The sequence below is a fragment of the Delphinapterus leucas genome, chromosome 5, assembly GCF_059928025.1.
Source record: "Delphinapterus leucas isolate spDelLeu-1000000601 "Yukka" chromosome 5, BTC_Dleu_Yukka2, whole genome shotgun sequence".
In the NCBI taxonomy this organism is placed as follows: Eukaryota; Metazoa; Chordata; class Mammalia; order Artiodactyla; family Monodontidae; genus Delphinapterus; species Delphinapterus leucas.
The window spans coordinates 19,372,584-19,391,606 of record NC_143133.1 but is presented as its reverse complement, the minus strand read 5'-3'; the positions used below and the strand labels follow the sequence as shown (position 1 = coordinate 19,391,606).

The following is a 19,023-nucleotide window of genomic DNA, read 5'->3' as shown; positions in this document are numbered from 1 at the left end:
TTTGGCTTAGTGTCATGCTGACATGGAGATGTAATCCTGTCTTAAATGTCTCTTACTTTTTTTTCATTAGTTTTAATGTATAACTTATGTTCTACTTAGTATCAGTGTTAGAACTTTAAAACTTTCTGGAAGTTAGGTTTGACACATGTATTATGTATGTATGTATATATAAAAGAAAACAGAGAATACAAAAACTCATGTAACTGAGATTATATTTTTCTTAGTTATTGAAATTAAACATCAAGAAATTCTAAAGGATACATCACTAGAAAAAAAAATTGCCCTGTATTTGACTGTAAAACTGACTTCCACAAAATCCCCAATAGAAACTAGGCCTGGCATTATTATTACAAAGAATGCTAAGAAGAGTATTTAGTGAATGTGCATTGTAATTTATGAGGACATTTTATGGAAATGAGAGGTCTTCTGAAGATGTAGACTACATAGCAACTCTAAGTGTCAGGCCAAAGTCCTTTCAGTAATATTAAAACTTCATGTTATTTCTTATGTTGCGGACATAAGGTTGGATAACAGTACCCCTTATATTACTTTTATGAATTGACTTGTTAGTCTTACTACATTTATTCTTTTTTTCTTGATTTTTGTACATTTTATATATATGCTCTATTTTTTTTTTTACATCTTTATTGGAGTATTTGCTTTACAATGGTGTGTTAGTTTCTGCTTTATAACAAAGTGAATCAGTTATACATATACATATGTTCCCATATCTCTTCCCTCTTGCATCTCCCTCCCTCCCACCCTCCCTACCACACCCCTCTAGGTGGTCACAAAGCACCGAGCTAATCTCCCTGTGCTATGCGGCTGCTTCCCACTAGCTATCTATTTTAATTTTGGTAGTGTATATATGTCCATGCCACTCCTTCACTTTGTCACAGCTTGCCCTTCCTGCTCCCCATATCCTAAAGTCCATTCTCTAGTAGGTCTGTGTCTTTATTCCTGCCTTACCCCTAGGTTCTTCATGACATTTTTTTTTCCCTTAGATTCCATATATATGTGTTAGCATACATTATTTGTCTTTCTCTTTCTGACTTACTTCACTCTGTATGACAGACTCTAGTTCCATCCACCTCACTACAAATAACTCAATTTCGTTTCTTTTTATGGCTGAGTAATATTCCATTGTATATATGTGCCACATCTTCTTTCTCCATTCATCCGATGATGGACACTTAGGTTGTTTCCATCTCCTGGCTATTGTAAATAGAGCTGCAATGAGCATTTTGGTACATGACTCTATTTGAATTATGGTTTTCTCAGGGTATATGCCCAGTAGTGGGATTGTTGGGTCATATGGTAGTTCTATTTGTAGTTTTTTAGGGAACCTCCATACTGTTCTCCATAGTGGCTTTACCAGTTCACATTCCCACCAGCAGTGCAAGAGTGTTCCCTTTTCTCCACACCCTCTCCAGCATTTATTGTTTGTAGATTTTTTGATGATGGCCATTCTGACTGGTGTGAGATGATATCCCATTGTAGTTTTGATTTGCATTTCTATAATGATTAATGATGTTGAGCATTCTTTCATGTGTTTGTAGGCAATCTGTATGTCTTCTTTGGAGAAATGTCTGTTTAGGTCTTCTGCCCATTTTTGGATTGGGTTGTTTGTTTTTTTATTATTGAGCTGCATGAGCTGCTTGTAAATTTTGGAGATTAATCCTTTGTCAGTTGCTTAACTTGCCAATATTTTCTCCCATTCTGAGGGTTGTCTTTTGGTCTTGTTTATGGTTTCCTTTGCTGAGAAAAAGCTTTGAAGCTTCCTTAGGTCCCATTTGTTTATCTTTGTTTTTATTTCCATTTCTCTAGGAGATGGGTCAAAAAGGATCTTGCTGTGATTTATGTCATAGAGTGTTCTGCCTATGTTTTCCTCTAAGAGTTTGATAGTATCTGGCCTTACATTTAGGTCTTTAATCCATTTTGAGTTTATTTTTGTGTATGGTATTAGGGAGTGTTATAATCTCATACTTTTATATGTACCTGTCCAGTTTTCTCAGCACCATTTATTGAAGAGGCTGTCCCTTCTGCACTGTACATTCCTGCCTCCTTTATCAAAGAGAAGGTGACCATATGTGCATGGGTTTATCTCTGGGCTTTCTATCCTGTTCCACTGAGCTATATTCCTCTTTTTGTGGCAGTACCATACTGTCTTGATTACTGTAGCTTTGTAGTATAGTCTCAAGGCAGGGAGCCTGATTCTTCCAGCTCGGTTTTTCATTCTCAAGATGACTTTGGCTATTCAGGGTCTTTTGTGTTTCCATACAAATTGTGAAATTTTTTGTTCTAGTTCTGTGAAAAATGCCATTGGTAGTTTGATAGGGTTTGCATTGAATCTGTAGATTGCTTTGGATAGTAGAGACATTTTCACATTGTTGATTCTTCCAATCCAAGAACATGGTATATCTCTCCATCTATTTGTATCATCTTTAATTTCTTTCATCAGTGTCTTATAGTTTTCTGCATACAGGTCTTTTGTCTCTTTAGGTAGGTTTATTCCTGGATATTTTATTCTTTTTGTTGGAATCGTAAATGGGAGTGTTTTCTTAATTTCACTTTCAGATTTTTCATCATTAGTGTATAGGAATGCAAGAGATTTCTGTGCATTAATTTTGTATCCTGCTACTTTACCAAATTCATTGATTAGCTCTAATAGTTTTCTGGTAGCATCTTTAGGATTCTCTCTATATAGTATCATGTCACCTGAAAACAGTGGCAACTTTACTTCTTTTCCGATTTGGATTCCTTTTATTTCCTTTACTTCTCTGATTGCTGTGGCTAAAACTTGCAAAACTATGTTGAATAAGAGTGGTGAGAGTGGGCAACCTTGTCTTCTTCCTGATCTTAGTGGAAATGATTTCAGTATTTCACCATTGAGGACGATGTTGGCTGTGGGTTTGTCATATATGGCCTTTATTATGTTGAGGAAAGTTCCCTCTATGCCTACTTTCTGCAGGGTTTTTATCATAAATGGGTGTTGAATTTTGTCGAAAACTTACTCTGCATCTATTGAGATGATCATACGGTTTTTCTCCTTCAATTTGTAATATGGTGTATCACGTTGATTGATTTGCATATATGGAAGAATCCTTGCATTCCTGGAATAAACCCCACTTGATCATGGTGTATGATCCTTTTAATGTGCTGTTGGATTCTGTTTGCTAGTATTTTGTTGAAGATTTTTGCATCTATGTTCATCAGTGATATTGGCCTGTAGTTTTCTTTCTTTGTGGCAGCTTTGTCTGGTTTTGGTCTCAGGGTGATGGTGGCCTCGTAGAATGAGTTTGGGAGTGTTCCTCCCTTTGCTATATTTTGGAAGAGTTTGAGAAGGGTAGGTGTTATCTCTTCTCTAAATGTTTGATAGAATTCGCCTGTGAAGCCATCTGGTCCTGGGCTTTTGTTTGTTGGAAGATTTTTAATCACAGTTTCAATTTAAGTGCTTGTGATTGGTCTGTTCATATTTTCTATTTCTTCCTGATACAGTCTTGGCAGGTTGTGCATTTCTACGAATTTGTGCATTTCTTCCAGGTTGTCCATTTTATTGGCATAGAGTTGCTTGTAGTAATCTCTCATGATCGTTTGTATTTCTGCAGTGTCAGTTGTTACTTCTCCTTTTTCATTTCTAATTCTGTTGATTTGAGTCTTCTCCCTTTTTTTCTTGATGAGTCTGGCTGATGGTTTATCAATTTTGTTTATCTTCTCAAAGGACCAGCTTTTAGTATTAGTGATCTTTGTTACTGTTTCCTTCATTTCTTTTTCATTTATTTCTGATCTGATCTTTATGATTTCTTTCCTTCTGCTAACTTTGGCGTTTCTTTGTTCTTCTTTCTCTAATTGCTTTAGATGCAAGGTTAGGTTGTTTATTCGAGATGTTTCCTGTTTCTTAAGGTAGGATTGTATTGCTATAAACTTCCCTCTTAGAACTGCTTTTGCTGCATCCCATAGGTTTTGGGTCGTCGTGTCTCCATTGTCATTTGTTTCTAGGTATTTTTTGATTTCCTTTTTGATTGCTTCAGTGATTACTTCGTTGTTAAGTAGCGTATTGTTTAGCCTCCATGTGTTACTTTTTACAGATCTTTTCCTGTAATTGATATCTAGTCTCATAACGTTGTGGTCAGAAAAGATACTTGATACGATTTCAATTTTCTTAGATTTACCAAGGCTTCATTTGGGACCCAAGATACGATCTTCCTGGAGAATGTTCCAAGAGCCCTTGAGAAAAATGTGTATTCTGTTGTTTTTGGATGGAATGTCCTATAAATATCAATTAAGTTCATCTTGTTTAATGTATCATTTAAAGCTTGTGTTTCCTTATTTATTTTCATTTTGGATGATCTGTCCATTGGTGAAAGTGGGGTGTTAAAGTCCCCTACTAAAAATGTGTGACTGTCAATTTCCCCTTTTATGGCTGTTAGTATTTGCCTTATGTATTGAGGCGCTCCTCTGTTGGGTGCATAAATATTTACAATTGTTATATCTTCTTCTTGGATTGATCCCTTGATCATTATGTAGTGTCCTACTTTGTCTCTTGTAATAGTCTTTATTTTAAAGTCATTTTGTCTGATTTGAGAATTGCTACTCCCACTTTCTTTTGATTTCCATTTGCATGGAATATTTTTTCCATTCCCTCACTTTCAGTCTGTATGTGTCTCTAGGTCTGAAGTGGGTCTCTTGTAGACAGCATATATATGGGTCTTGTTTTTATATCCATTCAGCCAGTCTGTGTCTTTTGGTGGGAGCATTTAATCCTTTTACATTTAAGGTAATTATCGATATGTATGTTCCTATTCCCATTTTCTTAATTGTTTTGCGTTTGTTATTGTAGGTCTTTTCCTTCTCTTGTGTTTCTTGCCTAGAGAAGTTCCTTTAACATTTGTTGTAAAGCTGGTTTGGTGGTGCTGAACTCTCTCAGCTTTTGGTTGTCTGTAAAGGTTTTAATTTCTGCATCAAATCTGAATGAGATCCTTGCTGGGTAGAGTAATCTTGGTTGTAAGGTTTTCTCCTTCATCACTTTAAATATGTCCTGCCACTCCCTTCTGGCTTGCAGAGTTTCTGCTGAAAGATCAGCTGTTAACCTTATGGGGATTCCCTTGTGTGTTATTTTTCCCTTGCTGCTTTTAATATGTTTTCTTTGTATTTAATTGTTGACAGTTTGATTAATATGTGTCTTGGTATCTTTCTCCTTGGATTTATCCTGTATGGGACTCTCTGTGCTTCCTGGACTTGATTAACTATTTCCTTTCCCATATTAGCGAAGTTTTCAACTATAATCTCTTCAAATATTATCTCAATCCCTTTCTTTTTCTCTTCTTCTTTTGGGACCCGTATAATTCGAATGTTGGTGTGTTTAATGTTGTCCCAGAGGTCTCTGAGACTGTCCTCAGTTCTTTTCATTCTTTTTTCTTTATTCTCTGCAGTAGTTATTTCCACTATTTTATCTTCCAGGTTACTTATGCGTTCTTCTGCTTCAGTTATTCTGCTATTGATCCCTTTTAGAGTATTTTTAATTTCATTTATTGTGTTGTTCATCATTGCTTGTTTCCTCTTTAGTTCTTCTAGGTCCGTGTTAAATGTTTCTTGCATTTTCTCTCTTCTATTTCCAAGATTTTGGATCATCTGTACTATCATTATTCTGAATTCTTTTTCAGGTAGACTGCCTATTTCCTCTTCATTTGTTAGGTCTGGTGGGTTTTTATGTTGCTCCTTCATCTGCTGTGTGTTTTTCTGTCTTCTCATTTTGCTTATCTTACTGTGTTTGGGGGTCTCCTTTTTGCAGGCTGCAGGTTCATAGTTCCCATTGTTTTTGGTGTCTGTCCCCAGTGGCTGAAGTTGGTTCAGTGGGTTGTGTAGGCTTCCTGGTGGAGGGGACTAGTGCCTGTGTTCTGGTGGATGAGGCTGGATCTTGTCTTTCTGGTGGGCAGGTCCACGTCTGGTGGTGTGTTTTGGGGTGTCTGTGACCTTATTATGATTTTAGGCAGCCTCTCTGCTAATGGGTGCGGTTGTGTCCCTGTCTTGCTAGTTGTTTAGCATAGGGTGTCCAGCACTGTAGCTTGCTGGTCGTTGAGTGAAGCTGGGTCTTGGTGTTGAGATGGAGATCTTTGGGAGATTTTCACCGTTTGATATTACGTGGAGCTGGGAGGTCTCTTGTGGACACGTGTCCTGAAGTTGACTCTCCCACCTCAGAGGCACAGCACTGACTCCTGGCTGCAGCACCAAGAGCCTTTCATTCACATGGTTCAGAATAAAAGGGAGAAAAAGTAGAAAGAAAGAAAGAAAGAAAGAGGATAAAATAAAATAAAATAAAATAAAATAAGATAAAATAAAAGTTATTAAAATAAAATATAATTATTAAGAAAAATAATTTTTTAAGTAAAAATAACAAAAAAAACAGATGGACGGAACCCTAGGACAAATGGTGAAAGCAAAGCTATACAGTCAAAATCTCACACAGAAGCATACACATACACACTCACAAAAAGAGGAAAAGGGGAAAAAATAATAAATCTTGCTCTCAAAGTCCACCTCCTCAATTTGGGATGATTCATTATCTATTCAGTTATTCCAGAGATGCAGGGTGCATCAAGTTGATTGTGGAGCTTTAATCTGCTGCTTCTGAGGCTGCTGGGAGAGATTTCCCTTTCTCTTCTTTGTTCTCACAGCTCCGGGGTCTCCGCTTTGGATTTGGCCCCATCTCTACGTGTAGGTTGCCGGAGGGCATCTGTTCTTCGCTCAGACAGGACCAGGTTAAAGGAGCCTCTGATTCGGGAGCTCTGGGTCACTCAGGCTGCGGGGAGGGTGGGGCACGGAGTGCGGGGCGAGCCTGCGGCGTCAGAGGCCGGCGTGACGTTGCACCAGCCTGAGAGTGCCGTGCGTTCTCCTGCGGAAGTTGTCTCTGGATCACGGGACCCTGGCAGTGGCGGGCCGCACAGGCTCCCAGGACGGGGGTGTGGATAGTGACCTGTGCTCGCACACAGGCTTCTTGGTGGTGGCAGCAGCAGCCTTAGCGTCTCATGTCCGTCTCTGGGGTCTGCGCTGTTAGCCGTGGCTTGCGCCCGTCTCTGGAGGTCGTTTAAGCAGCGCTCTTAATCCTCTTTACTAGAGCACCAGGAAACAAAGAGGGAAGAAAAAGTCTCTTGCCTCTTTGGCAGGTCCAGACTTTTTCTCGGATTCTTCCTGGCTAGCCATGCCGCACTAGCCCCCTTCAGACTGTGTTCACGCTGCCAACCCCATTCCTCTCCCTGGAGTCTGACCTTTGAAGCCCGAACCTCAGCTCCCAGACCCCACCCACCCTGGCGGGTGAGCAGACAAGCCTCTTGGCTGGTGAGTGCTGGTTGGCACCGATCCTCTGTGCGGGAATCTCTCCGCTTTGCCCTCCGCACCCCTGTTGCTGTGCTCTCCTTCGCGGCCCCGAAGCTTTCCCCCTCCGCCACCCGCAGTCTCCGCCCGGGAAGGGGCTTCCTAGTGTGTGGAAACCTTTCCTCCTTCACAGCTCCCTCCCACTGGTGCAGGTCCCGTCCCTATTCTTTTGTCTCTGTTTATTTTTTCTTTTGCCCTACCCAGGTACGTGGGGAGTTTCTTGCCTTTTGGGAGGTCTGAGGTCTTCTGCCAGTGTTCAGTGGGTGTTCTGTAGGAGTTGTTCCACATGTAGATGTATTTCTGATGTATCTGTGGGGAGGAAGGTGATCTCCGCGTCTTACTCTTCCGCCATCTTCCTGTATTTATTCTTAATGGAAGAAGGAAATCTGAATCTAAGTAGTGATAGCATATCAGTGGTGGCAAATAGTAACCATGGATTAAGGGTATATATGACATATATGTTTTTCTTATTAAAAAAAAGTTTTAATGGGGAATATAGCCATTATTTTGTAATAACTGTAAATGGAGTATAACCTTTTAAAATTATGTAAAAAATAAAAAATATTAAAAAATAGTTTTATTGGTCTTGAAGAGAAGCCTGGCTACCAAGTTTTGATTTAAAAAAAAATATTGGAAACAGAGTATTTGTAGGGTTTTTTTCCCTTCATTTCTGATTTTATTAGCTGTCTTCTAACTATTGATGATAATACCTGTTTTTTCCTTTTTCTTTTTTTATTTTGAGGAATGAGTATGATTGGATAAGTATTAATTTTTAGCTGGGGAAAAAAATGACAGTCTCCTGTTACTTAAACTAGGTTACTTGATACTCATGTAATAAAATATTTCTGGGAAATTAAAATTACAGAGGACTCGTAAGTAAACTGAAAATGTAGTTTATCATTCTTAATGTCATACATGCTAAAAACTTGACAAAATAATACATTTTCCCAATTCTGTAAGACAATGGTTTTTTCTAGGGTTGTTTAAAATGGAAATAGGATTTTTATTTGTATTTGTAAATATTTGTATACATTCACTAATGTTAAAATATCATAAAAGTTTACCATAATATATTACTACTTGCCAGATACTTCAATCAAACTTTTGGTAATTTTTTAGTGAATCCTTAAGAAATTAACTCTTATAGATGGAACTCACATATTAAAAATCCTCACAAAATTTAAATCAGACACCAACATTAAACATTTAACATTAGGCTAGCTTTTAAAGAGTTATGATTTAAAAAGTACATTTTGTTGATAATACTCAACAGGTACAAATGTGTTAACGCATAAAAGACTCCTAGTGTTTTATAACTCTTTAAAAACAGTCATTGACACATTTAATAAAACTTAGCAGATCTCTTTTATTATGTTGGAGATTCAGTAATCCCTAAAGACTCTGATATGAGTTATTTCTATTTCAGATAATTAAGCGGAGATTGGTTTAGTAGCAAATTGAACATTATGCCCAAGAGAATCTTCTTCCTTTAATTGTAGGAATCTACAGGAACCTTCTTTTTTTAGGGTTAGAAATTGTTAGAGACTACAAGGGAATCTTTTTAAAATAAGGAATTATTAGGCTAGTGTTATTAAAAATTAGCTAAAATAAAAATAACATTTCTAATGATTTGTTGGTAACTCTTAGTATGTTGAAAGCTAATAAACATCAATAGAATACATTGACTCCTTAGATAAGTTGTGTGGAGGGGAGGTAGGGCAGAGATGATTAGGTCTGGAGGCCATTTGCAGGTAAAATCACCAAAGGAACTTCCATTTTCTACTTGTCTCTGGACTCCATGGCCACTATAAACCTGATGAACCCATCTCCAGGACTGGGACAGCATGTATGTTTTGAAAAGGCTTCTCAGATGATCTGAGGAAGAACTACTGCTCCAAATAACTCTAGGTTTTTAATGTTGATTGAAATCAATTAGATATTTATTTTGAGTTTTACAAATTTAATGTTGTATTTCAGGATAAAAACCAATATTTATTTACCTTTCTATTTGTGTTTGAATGTGTCCGTGCTTCGGAGTTATATAAGCACAATTAAATCAAGCAGGTTCTAAGTAGGACCCGTATTATTTAGAGGCAGATGACAGTAGTTAATAGAGAAAAAGCCCCGGTTCTGCAAGTCAGTATATTTGGGATTTTAATATTTGCCCTGCCAGTAATTAACTGAATGACCTTAAGCCCTTCAATATCCTTTCCTGTGAAAGGATATTAATTGGCCGTATATCCAGAACCCTAGCCAGAAAATAAATATGTCAATAACCAAAATGCAGAATTTACCAAAATACTACCTTGGTTTTAATATTGAGCAAATGTAGTCAACAGTGTTAATTGGAATATTTTAACAACTTTTTGATTACTACTGACAGATCAAATAGGCAAAATTTAAATTTGGAATTAATAGGAAGAAAAAAGAATTTCAATTAAAAAAGAAATTTAAATTCTGATGCAAAAGAAACCAGATATTAATTGTTGAAACACTTCTGAAATTTGAATACTTAAGAAACCAGGATGAACTGTGTGAAAGGAAGTTTTGGTAACTATTTATAATGTTTTTGTCACAAGTAACCAAAATGGGGCATTCTTATTAAAGCTGTTAAAACATTCCTGATAAATATTCCAACTGTAATATATAAATTACAGATTTAGCTAATTGGATTTTTCCAAATTGATTTTTAGTGAGTTGATCTGCTTCCCTCAAAGGATATCTCTGGGTATTATTACCTCAGAACTCTGAGAAGCACAGATTGAAAACAACTGAACCTTTCAAATCTTCATAGGTTTCTTTTAGGATCTAAATTGCAAGTTTTTGCTATAATTAGAGGTGGTGTTATCATGAAGCTTTACTACAAACTTCTGTAACTTTTTGTGGGTTTTTTTTTTTTTTTTTTGCTACGGAATAGTTATTTGCTAAGCAGTCAAGTAAGTGGCTGCTTAAATATATGTAGTTAAGTATTAAGTGGGTGCCTTAAATATATGTATCTTGTTTTCATTTAAAGGAAATAGACTGATGCTTTAAAAGAGGTTAAAGAATTGCTTAGTTTACAGATTTCAGGCTCCAAGATGAAAAGTTATTGTTACATATCTCTTTTGATGGCAATTTATTCTTAATATTTGTAGGAAAACTACTTTGGGGAAGATGACATGTATATGGATTTTGAAGAGGTTATTTCAAGCCCTGTTCTGTCACTGTCAACATCATCCAGCTCTGGGTGGACTGCTGTTGGAATGGAAAATGACAAAAAAGAAAATGAAAGTTCAGCCAAGTCAATTCATCCACTTACCTTGCGTCCTTGGGATATTACTGTACTTGTTAATTTGCACAAAGTTCACGGGCGTCTTCCTGTTGTAAGTGTTTACATGTCGAAATAGTCTGGAGTTTATTATGAAATCCACTCAGCATAGGAAACTGTGTCTCTGTGTGCACACACTTACATAAAAAATTCACATTCAAAAACACTTCTGAATTTATCCTTTTTATAAAGCTAGTTTGTTATTTTCTTCATAGTATAATTACCCGATCACTGATAATTTTCCGTTCTGTTTTTCTTCTTTCACTTTAGTTCCTTCTTTGCTGTTCTATATAAGTTTAGAACATTTTGCCATGCTGTTGAGTTGCTAGGTTTATAGTTAGCCTGATGGATGTCCTAGGACTTCACATTTTTTTAGCCTTTATCTCTAACTCCAGACCAGTCTGGGATGTTAGACCTATTACAAAATCAAGATTCAGACTTGACCCTGGAGGTTGAGTTGTGTCAGAGGTTTGGATTCAGCACAGTATCCTGGTTTACTCTAAAGGATGACCCTTGGGCCTCTTGGGGCTGACTTGAAATCAGATTATATTGTCCAAAGAACCCATGGCCATTGGAGCCAGGCCAGATAGGGAGGGTGTGGCCCTAGAGCATTGTGCTGCATACTGGGTCCATGTCATGTTCCTAGGGTTGCACGGGAAAGGAATCACCTCTGGTGCTTAGTGAACCTAATGTCTTTTTCTGGGGACAGAATACTTTTTTTTGTCAGTAAGCACTGTTTCTCCTTGTAAAATATGAGTCTTTTAATTGTATAAATGTAATTTTTATTTTCCTGTACTTCCTTGGTCTTTATCTGTATCTTGATTATGGTATTTTGCTTGACTTTAGCATGGAACTACTGATGGCCCTGAGTGTCCTACAGCTTTTTTGGAAAGACTATGTTTTGAAATGAAAAAAGGATTTAGGGAGACCATGCTGCAACTTGTCCTGTCACCCCTGAATGTGTTTGTCAGTGATAACTATCAGGTAATGTGAAACTGAGTTATGGTAAAGACTTAGAGATCTATTATTACTATTTTTGGGGTCAAAACAATGTGTTAACTTCAGAGCATGGAATATATAGCTCTTACAATTAGGGTCCTTTAATTTAACTATACTAAGCAGTTTTGTATTGTGTGTATATATGAGAATTGTTTCAAGAATCTTAGTTCTTTTTTTTCCTCTGCTTATTTCCTTATTTATATGATCCCAAACAATTATATTTAATATCTATTGTTTTTAGAAATGGAAAGAAATACTTTCTAACTTTCTCGTATGTTTATGGAAGGGAAAAACTAATTGTATACAATGTTGGTAGATAGTGTTGAAAATCACAACCTAAGTATTAATATTAACCAGTACCATAAATCTTGAAAACATGCGTACCTACATGGTCAATGATTTATTCTTTTCATCTAATGTACCTACCAGATACTTTGTTAATTCCTTCAAGATATTCCTGAGGCTCTTTTGGAAGTGAACTGGTGACATTCATCAAATGGGAATATTTTACATTCCTGGGTAGATTATTACTTTATTATTATTATTTTTTAATGCCAATGGCTTCTCTTGGCATCTACCACTACTTTAAGGCTCTTTCCTACTTTTAGTCAAGTTGTATGCTTTAGAACTATGATGTTTTTTAGTACAAAGCAAAGTAAAATTATAAACAGGAGGAAGAATCTGACAGTGAATCATCAATGAATGATAACTCACTATGGAGTCTATGTAGTAACTGATCATCTTATTTAAAAGAGCATACCCCTTTTCACTCTTTTGCCATAACTGACTATATTTTTCTATTGTAGTAGCTAAAACGTAACACTTAATGTATGAGTTTTTGCCACAGAATATTTCTTTTTTAAAAACTTTTATTTCAAAAGAATTATAGATTTATAGGAGGTTACAAAGGTAGTACAGAGAGTTTCTGTGTTTCCTCCATGTTGATCTTTTACATAATTACGGTATAGTATCAAAACCAGGAGATTGACATTGGCACAATATGTATGCATAGTTCTGTGTCATCTTATCACGTGTAGATTTGTGTAACTGCCACCAAAATCAAGATACAGAACTATTCTATCATCACAAAGATCTCACTTGTGTTAACACTTTTAACTTGTCACATGAAACCTTAAAAATAACTCTTGTCCTCTCTCTAATTAGTGGGTCATTAGAATTGGTTGGTTTTTTATTTTGGGAGGCAAGTGTATGGAGAGGGAGCCCATCTCCTTTTTTCAGTCTGTTGAGGAAATTAGTAAAGGTAAAAGGGAAATATCTTCTTATGACTGAGTTCTGAGAATCTTAGGTGAACATCTCTGGTTGCTTATGAGTACCTGGTGATACTTCAACTTCTATTTTAATCACTGCATTCTCAAAAGACTTCAGTAGATATAAAAAATATTTTATTGAGTTTATTATGAAAGTTCATATTAACCCTAATTATAGAATTACTGGCAAACTTGTACAGAGACTGAAGTGTAAAGTGTGATTTATTTGGTGATAAGAAAAGGAATTCAGGGAATGGAGATATCAAGGCAATAGTAGAAGTATTAGTGATGTTTTGTTTCCTGGATGGTTAACACTTCATAATTCACCCTGAAGACAAGCATAGTCTATACATATTCTCTTGGAATTTGCTTATCTACTTAATTTGCTTACATTTTGTAGTGCTAGCATTCCTAAGAAATATTTTCTTCTTTTGTCTTTATACTATCTAATACTCTTTCATGATGGGAAGCTTCACACCGTGACTGCCCTCAAGACTCAGTTCTGGGTCACTCACCTGTAGCTGCTTATTTCTGGTAGCATTAGTCTTAGTGCAGAACTTCAAGGTTAAGGATCTAATGTGATGGGTCTATTATTGTGTCTGACTTATGAAACCACACACTTTTTACTTGATCATCTTTTGATGTATATTAGTTTTCTAGGGCTGCCAATGCAAGGTACCCCACACTGGGTGGCTTAGAACAACAGAAGCTTATTCTTTCACAGTTTTGGAGCCTGGAAGTCTGAAACTGGTGTGTTTGGCAGGGCCATGCTCTCTTTCAAGGCCGTAGGAGAGGATCCTTCCTTGTCTTTTCCTAGCTTTTGGTGGTCGCTAACAATCCTTGGCATTCCTTGTTTTGTAGTTGTATCACTCAAATCTCTGCCTCTGTCTTCACGTGGCATTCTCTCCATGAGTCTGTGTGTCTAAGTTTTCCCCTTACAAGGACACTGTTCCTTGGATTAGGGCCCACTGTAATCCAGTGTAATCACATTTTAACTTGATTACATTCGTCAAGACCCTATTTCCAAATAAGATCACATTCACAGGTACCTGAGCTTAGGAATTGAACGTGTCTTCATAGGGGACACAATTCAACCCACTAAACGATGCAAGCCGTAATAAAATTTAGAATATAATCTTTATTGGTGACTAGGTAGGCTTTACCTTTAGGACAAGCCAAGATCCACATGTTTGTTTTTGTTTTTTTGGCAGTGGGTGGTGAGAGAGAGGATAGAATCCAGGATGATGCCTGGTTTTTGCCTTAGGCAATTAACTGAGCCAGTGGGAGATAAAGAATACGGGAGGAGGCACTGGTTTATAGGGGAAGATGATGCGTTTCTGGGCATGTTGGGTTTGAAGTACCAAGAAATCAACCTTCATTTTCTAGTATTTTCCAAAGAGTGGACTTCATTGTCTTTGAGAAATAGCTGAGATAAACTCACCTAAGTGTCTGTGTAGGTACAGTGGCATTCAAAAGTCATAAATAGCTAACTTTCTGATGGTACTCTAATATACTAACAGCAGATGCATATGTGGGCCCTGAACATTCTTGGAAAATACATTTGGATGGTCCCTGTGATAACCTATGTGGCTAAAAATAATAAAAATAGACAAGCTGGGTGGTAGTGACGGATCGTGCCATCAATACCCCCTGTCTCGTCTGCATGAACCCCTCCCCCCCAACTTTAAGGCCAAATGCACTTTATTTTCTTTTGCCTTTTGACCCCTTTCACCCATTTCCCCCACCCCCTACTCTCACCTCTGGCAACCCCCAATCTGTTTTCTGTATTCTATGAGCTTTTTTTTTAGATTCCACATGTAAGAGGGATCATATGGTATATGTCTTTATCTTACTTATTTCACTTAGCATATTGCCCTCAAGGTCCATTTATGTTGTCGCAAATGGCAAGATTTCCTTCTTTTTTTATAACTGATATTCCACTGTATGTGTGTGTGTGTGTGTATATAAACACATATATATGTGTATATATATATATTCACCATAATTTCTTTATGACTAATATTCCACTGTATATATGTGTGTATATATATACACACAATATATATATTCACCATAATTTCTTTATCCATTCATCCATTGATAGACAGGTTTTTTCCGTATCTTGGCTTTTGTAAATAATACTGCAGTGAACATGGCAATGCATGTATCTCTTTGAATTAGTGTTTCCTTTGGATAACTACCCAGAAGTGGAATTGCTGAATCATATGGTAGTTCTATTTTTAATTTTTTGAGAAACCACCATTATTCTCCATAGTGGGTGCACCAATTTACATTCCCACCAACAGTGCACAAGGGTTCCCTTTTCTCCATATCCTTGCCAACATTTGTTATTTGTGTTCTTTTTGATGAGAGCCATTCTGACAGGTGTGAAGTGATATCTCACTATGGTTTTGATTTGCATTTCCCTGATGTTTAGTGACGTTGAGCATCTTTTCGTGTGTCTCTTGACCTTCTGCATGTCCTCTTTGGAGAAATAGCTATTCAGATCGTCTGCCCATTTCTTAAATTGGATTGTTTGTTTTTTTGCTATTGAGTTGTGGGAATTCTTTATATATTTTGGGTATTAGACCTGTATCAGATTTATGATTTGCAAATATTTTCTTTTTTTAAAATAAATTTATTTATTTATTTATTTATTTTTGGCTGTGTTGGGTCTTCGTTTCTGTGTGAGGGCTTTCTCTAGTTGCAGCGAGCAGAGGCCACTCTTCATCGCAGCGCATGGGCCTCTCACTGTCGCGGCCTCTCTTGTTGCGGAGCACAGGCTCCAGACGTGCAGGCTCAGTAGTTGTGGCTCACAGGCCTAGTTACTCCGCGGCATGTGGGATCTTCCCAGACCAGGGCTCGAACCCATGTCCCCTGCATTGGCAGGCAGCTTCTCAACCACTGTGCCACCAGGGAAGCCCTGCAAATATTTTCTTTTCTTCTGCAGGTCGCCTTTTCATTTTGTTGATAGTTTCCTTTGCTACAAAGAAGCTTTTTAGTTTGATGTAGTCCCACTTGTTTATTTTTGCTTTTGTTGCTTTGCCTTTGGTGTTAGATTCAAAAAATAATCACCAAGCCCATGTCAGAGAGTCTACTTCCGATTTTCTTCTAGGAGTTTTATGGTTTCAGGTCTTACATTCAAGTCTCTAATTAATTTTGAGTTGATTTTTGTATATGGTATAAGATAGTGATTGAGTTTCATTCTTTTAGTATGTGTTACTGAGTTTTCCCAGCACTGTTTATTGAAGAGACTCTCCTTTCCTCATTGTGTATTCTTGGATCCTTTGCTGTAAATTAATCGACCATATATATGTGTGTTTATTTCTGGGCTCTCTATTCTGTTCCATTGACTTATGTGTCTGTTTTTATGCTAATACCATACTGTTTTGATTATTACAGCTATGTGATAGAGTTTGAGATAAGGCAGCATGATACCTCCAGCTTTCTTTTGTCTTTTTCAAGATTACTTTGGGTATTTGGGGTTTTTTGTGGTTCTATACGAATTCTAGGATTATTTGTTCTATTTCTTTGAAAGATGCCATTGGAATCTTGATAGGGATTGCATTGAGTCTGTAGATTGCTTTGGGTAGTGTGGACATTTAACAATATTGATTCTTCCAAGCCAAGATCCACATGTATTTTTGAGCTCAGAAAAAGCTGTCAAAAGCTTTATCCTGAGAATTATTGAATCTCAGTGCCAGAAGTGATCTTTATTGACCATCTTCTCCAGCTGCATCAGATAAAACAGAAGGGAACTGAGGCCTGGAGAAGTTAAGTGATTATATATACTGTCACACAGCTTAGATGAAAATAAAATTTAAAAATGTGTCAGAAGAGTTTCTAGAGCTATTGTTATACTCACAATTTGAAATGAACTTTTAAGAATTCTTTATGAATTCAATTTAACTCTATTCTTAAAAACACTTTTTTATGAACGCAGTTCCCAAAATTTGTGTTGAAACAAGGAACATTAACCCTGTAAGATGGCCTGCACACACACACACTAAAAAGACTGTCATGGTAAAATTAAGATAAATAATTTCAAGTGTAAAAAGTGCTGCAAGGAGAGGAATGAGGTACTTTGGTAGCATGTAATAGTCTTAAGATAAAAACATGATAAACTTGATTTTAAAAGATCTCTGTGGTGATTTTGTAGAGTGTGGACCAGAGATATGTAAAAGTTAAGGCTTGGGAGATCCTGGCAAGAGGTTGTATTATTTGGACCAGGATGATAACAGCGAAGCTGGAAGAAACTCAGTGCATTTGTGAGAGATTGGGAGGTAGATTCTATAGAAATTGGTGACTGGTGGGTAGGGCATTACCAAACTTACTTTATTCTGTATTTCTAATAACCATCTGTGAAACCAGTGTTGCATGGAATACCCTATTTTAGGACATATGCTTTAGCTTTCTGAGTAAGTCTTAGAAATTTTCTCTTTGAAATGTTGCTGCTTTTTAGTTGTGAATATATAATCTTGTAAGATGGATCTATCCTTTTAATATTTACATAATTCTCAAAATCTTTATGAAAGATGGCTTTCTTTGCTAGTTCCTTGTTTTATGGTCTTAATGGTCTTTATTCTTCCATGTTATTTTCTTCTTTTTAATACTTCGATCTCATGATTCCTGCCTTGTCACAAAAGATTGGCCTCTTACATTCCCTTTCAGTTATGATACTTGTTTCTTTTTATTCATTGAGGCAGTTACCGATCAGAGATCTGCATTTTTTTTTTTAGGACTTTGCTGTCTCGCTTTGCAGTTGGGCTCTTATGGATAATGTCACTAAAGAAGCTTAACACAGACTACTTTTATGGGTACAAGGTTGTGTTAGGAGCTTGTGGATCCCAAAGTCGTATTTTCCAAATAGCATGTTTTTACCTTTTGTCACTGGGGGAAAAAGCAGCTAGCAATTATAATGCTGATTTTTCTTATGCTTCTTACAGTCTTATTATTGTTTTCAGCAGCGACCCCCTGTGGATGAAGTGCTCAGGGAAGGTCACATCAATTTGTCAGGTCTCCAGCTGAGAGCACATGCTATGTTCTCAGCAGAAGGTCTTACTTTGGGAAGTGATTCCTTAGAATATGCATGGCTAATTGATGTGCAGGCTGGAAGCCTTACAGCTAAGGTCACAGCACCACAGGTATGTTCTCAGTTCTCAGAGTGCTATCTCCTGACTTTTTTTTTTTTCCTTTACTCACCCACCTCCCCAAGAATAGGTTATATGCCCATTTGAATGTTCATTTTATTTCCACTTGCCATTCAGAATTTTCTTAGTATTATATGAGTCAGAGACAAGTGTCACTTTTCTGGGCCACCTAAAATTGACGGGTGTGATGTTTTATAGTTCTGTGTAATACTTTCAAGAATTCAAGACTTTCTTTGAGAAAAACTCAGGATGAGAAATTTCTGGAAATCAAATTATATAAAAATTACATTACTTGGCTCTCCACTGTTGGAACAATCTTGTTTTCCCAGTACACAGAATAATTTTCTAAGAACTTTACCTTGTATATTTCTTAAGTAGGATTTGAAAACAGCATTTATACTATTAAGGTAGCATCATTCTTTACTTGTGATGTCCCAAAACAAGATAAAATCGTTTGAACCTCCACTTAGTGATATGGATACTGGTTTAGAAAAATAAAAATGAATTTATTGGTAAGAAAATCTGGTCTGGAGTGCTAGTTGTGATCCTTTTGGATAAATTCTCCTTCCCCCTCACTGTCCCACTTAGTCTTGAGGAGTCTCAGATGCCTAAAGGGTTATAGTCAGCCCTCCCTATCCACAGGTTCCACATCCACAGGTTCAACCAACTGTGGATTCAACCAACTGCAGATGTGAAGCCTAAGGATACAGAGGGCTGACTGTATTTAGTTCTAGAAATGGACCATTGAAATTTAGTTGAATGTCTGTATTACTGTAATATTTCACCTGTTGAGCCATTTACAGGCATACCTCATTTTATTGTGCTTCACAGATTTTGCTTTTTTTCTTTTACAAATTGAAGGTTTGTGGCAATGCTGCATCAAGCAGGTCTATCAGCACCATTTTTCTGACAGCATTTGCTCAATTTA

The 19,023-nt window shown here is 36.9% G+C and overlaps 1 protein-coding gene across 8 annotated transcripts in view; it reads left to right on the top strand.

Annotated features, from left to right (window-relative positions):
- Nucleotides 1-19,023, top strand: part of BLTP1 (bridge-like lipid transfer protein family member 1) — a 207,902-nt gene that overhangs the window by 69,012 nt on the left and 119,867 nt on the right. For 7 of the 8 annotated variants that reach the window (XR_016393200.1, XM_089911536.1, XM_089911540.1 and 4 more), the window contains 3 exons: nt 10,506-10,733; nt 11,525-11,662; nt 17,910-18,089. Coding sequence is in view for 7 of the 8 variants with exons in the window: in XM_089911536.1 (XP_089767662.1) it covers nt 10,506-10,733; nt 11,525-11,662; nt 17,910-18,089 (546 nt within the window). In the remaining variant the exon portion in view is untranslated. The remainder of the gene's footprint in view (nt 1-10,505; nt 10,734-11,524; nt 11,663-17,909; nt 18,090-19,023) is intronic. The other variant, XM_089911537.1, reaches the window with a different exon arrangement.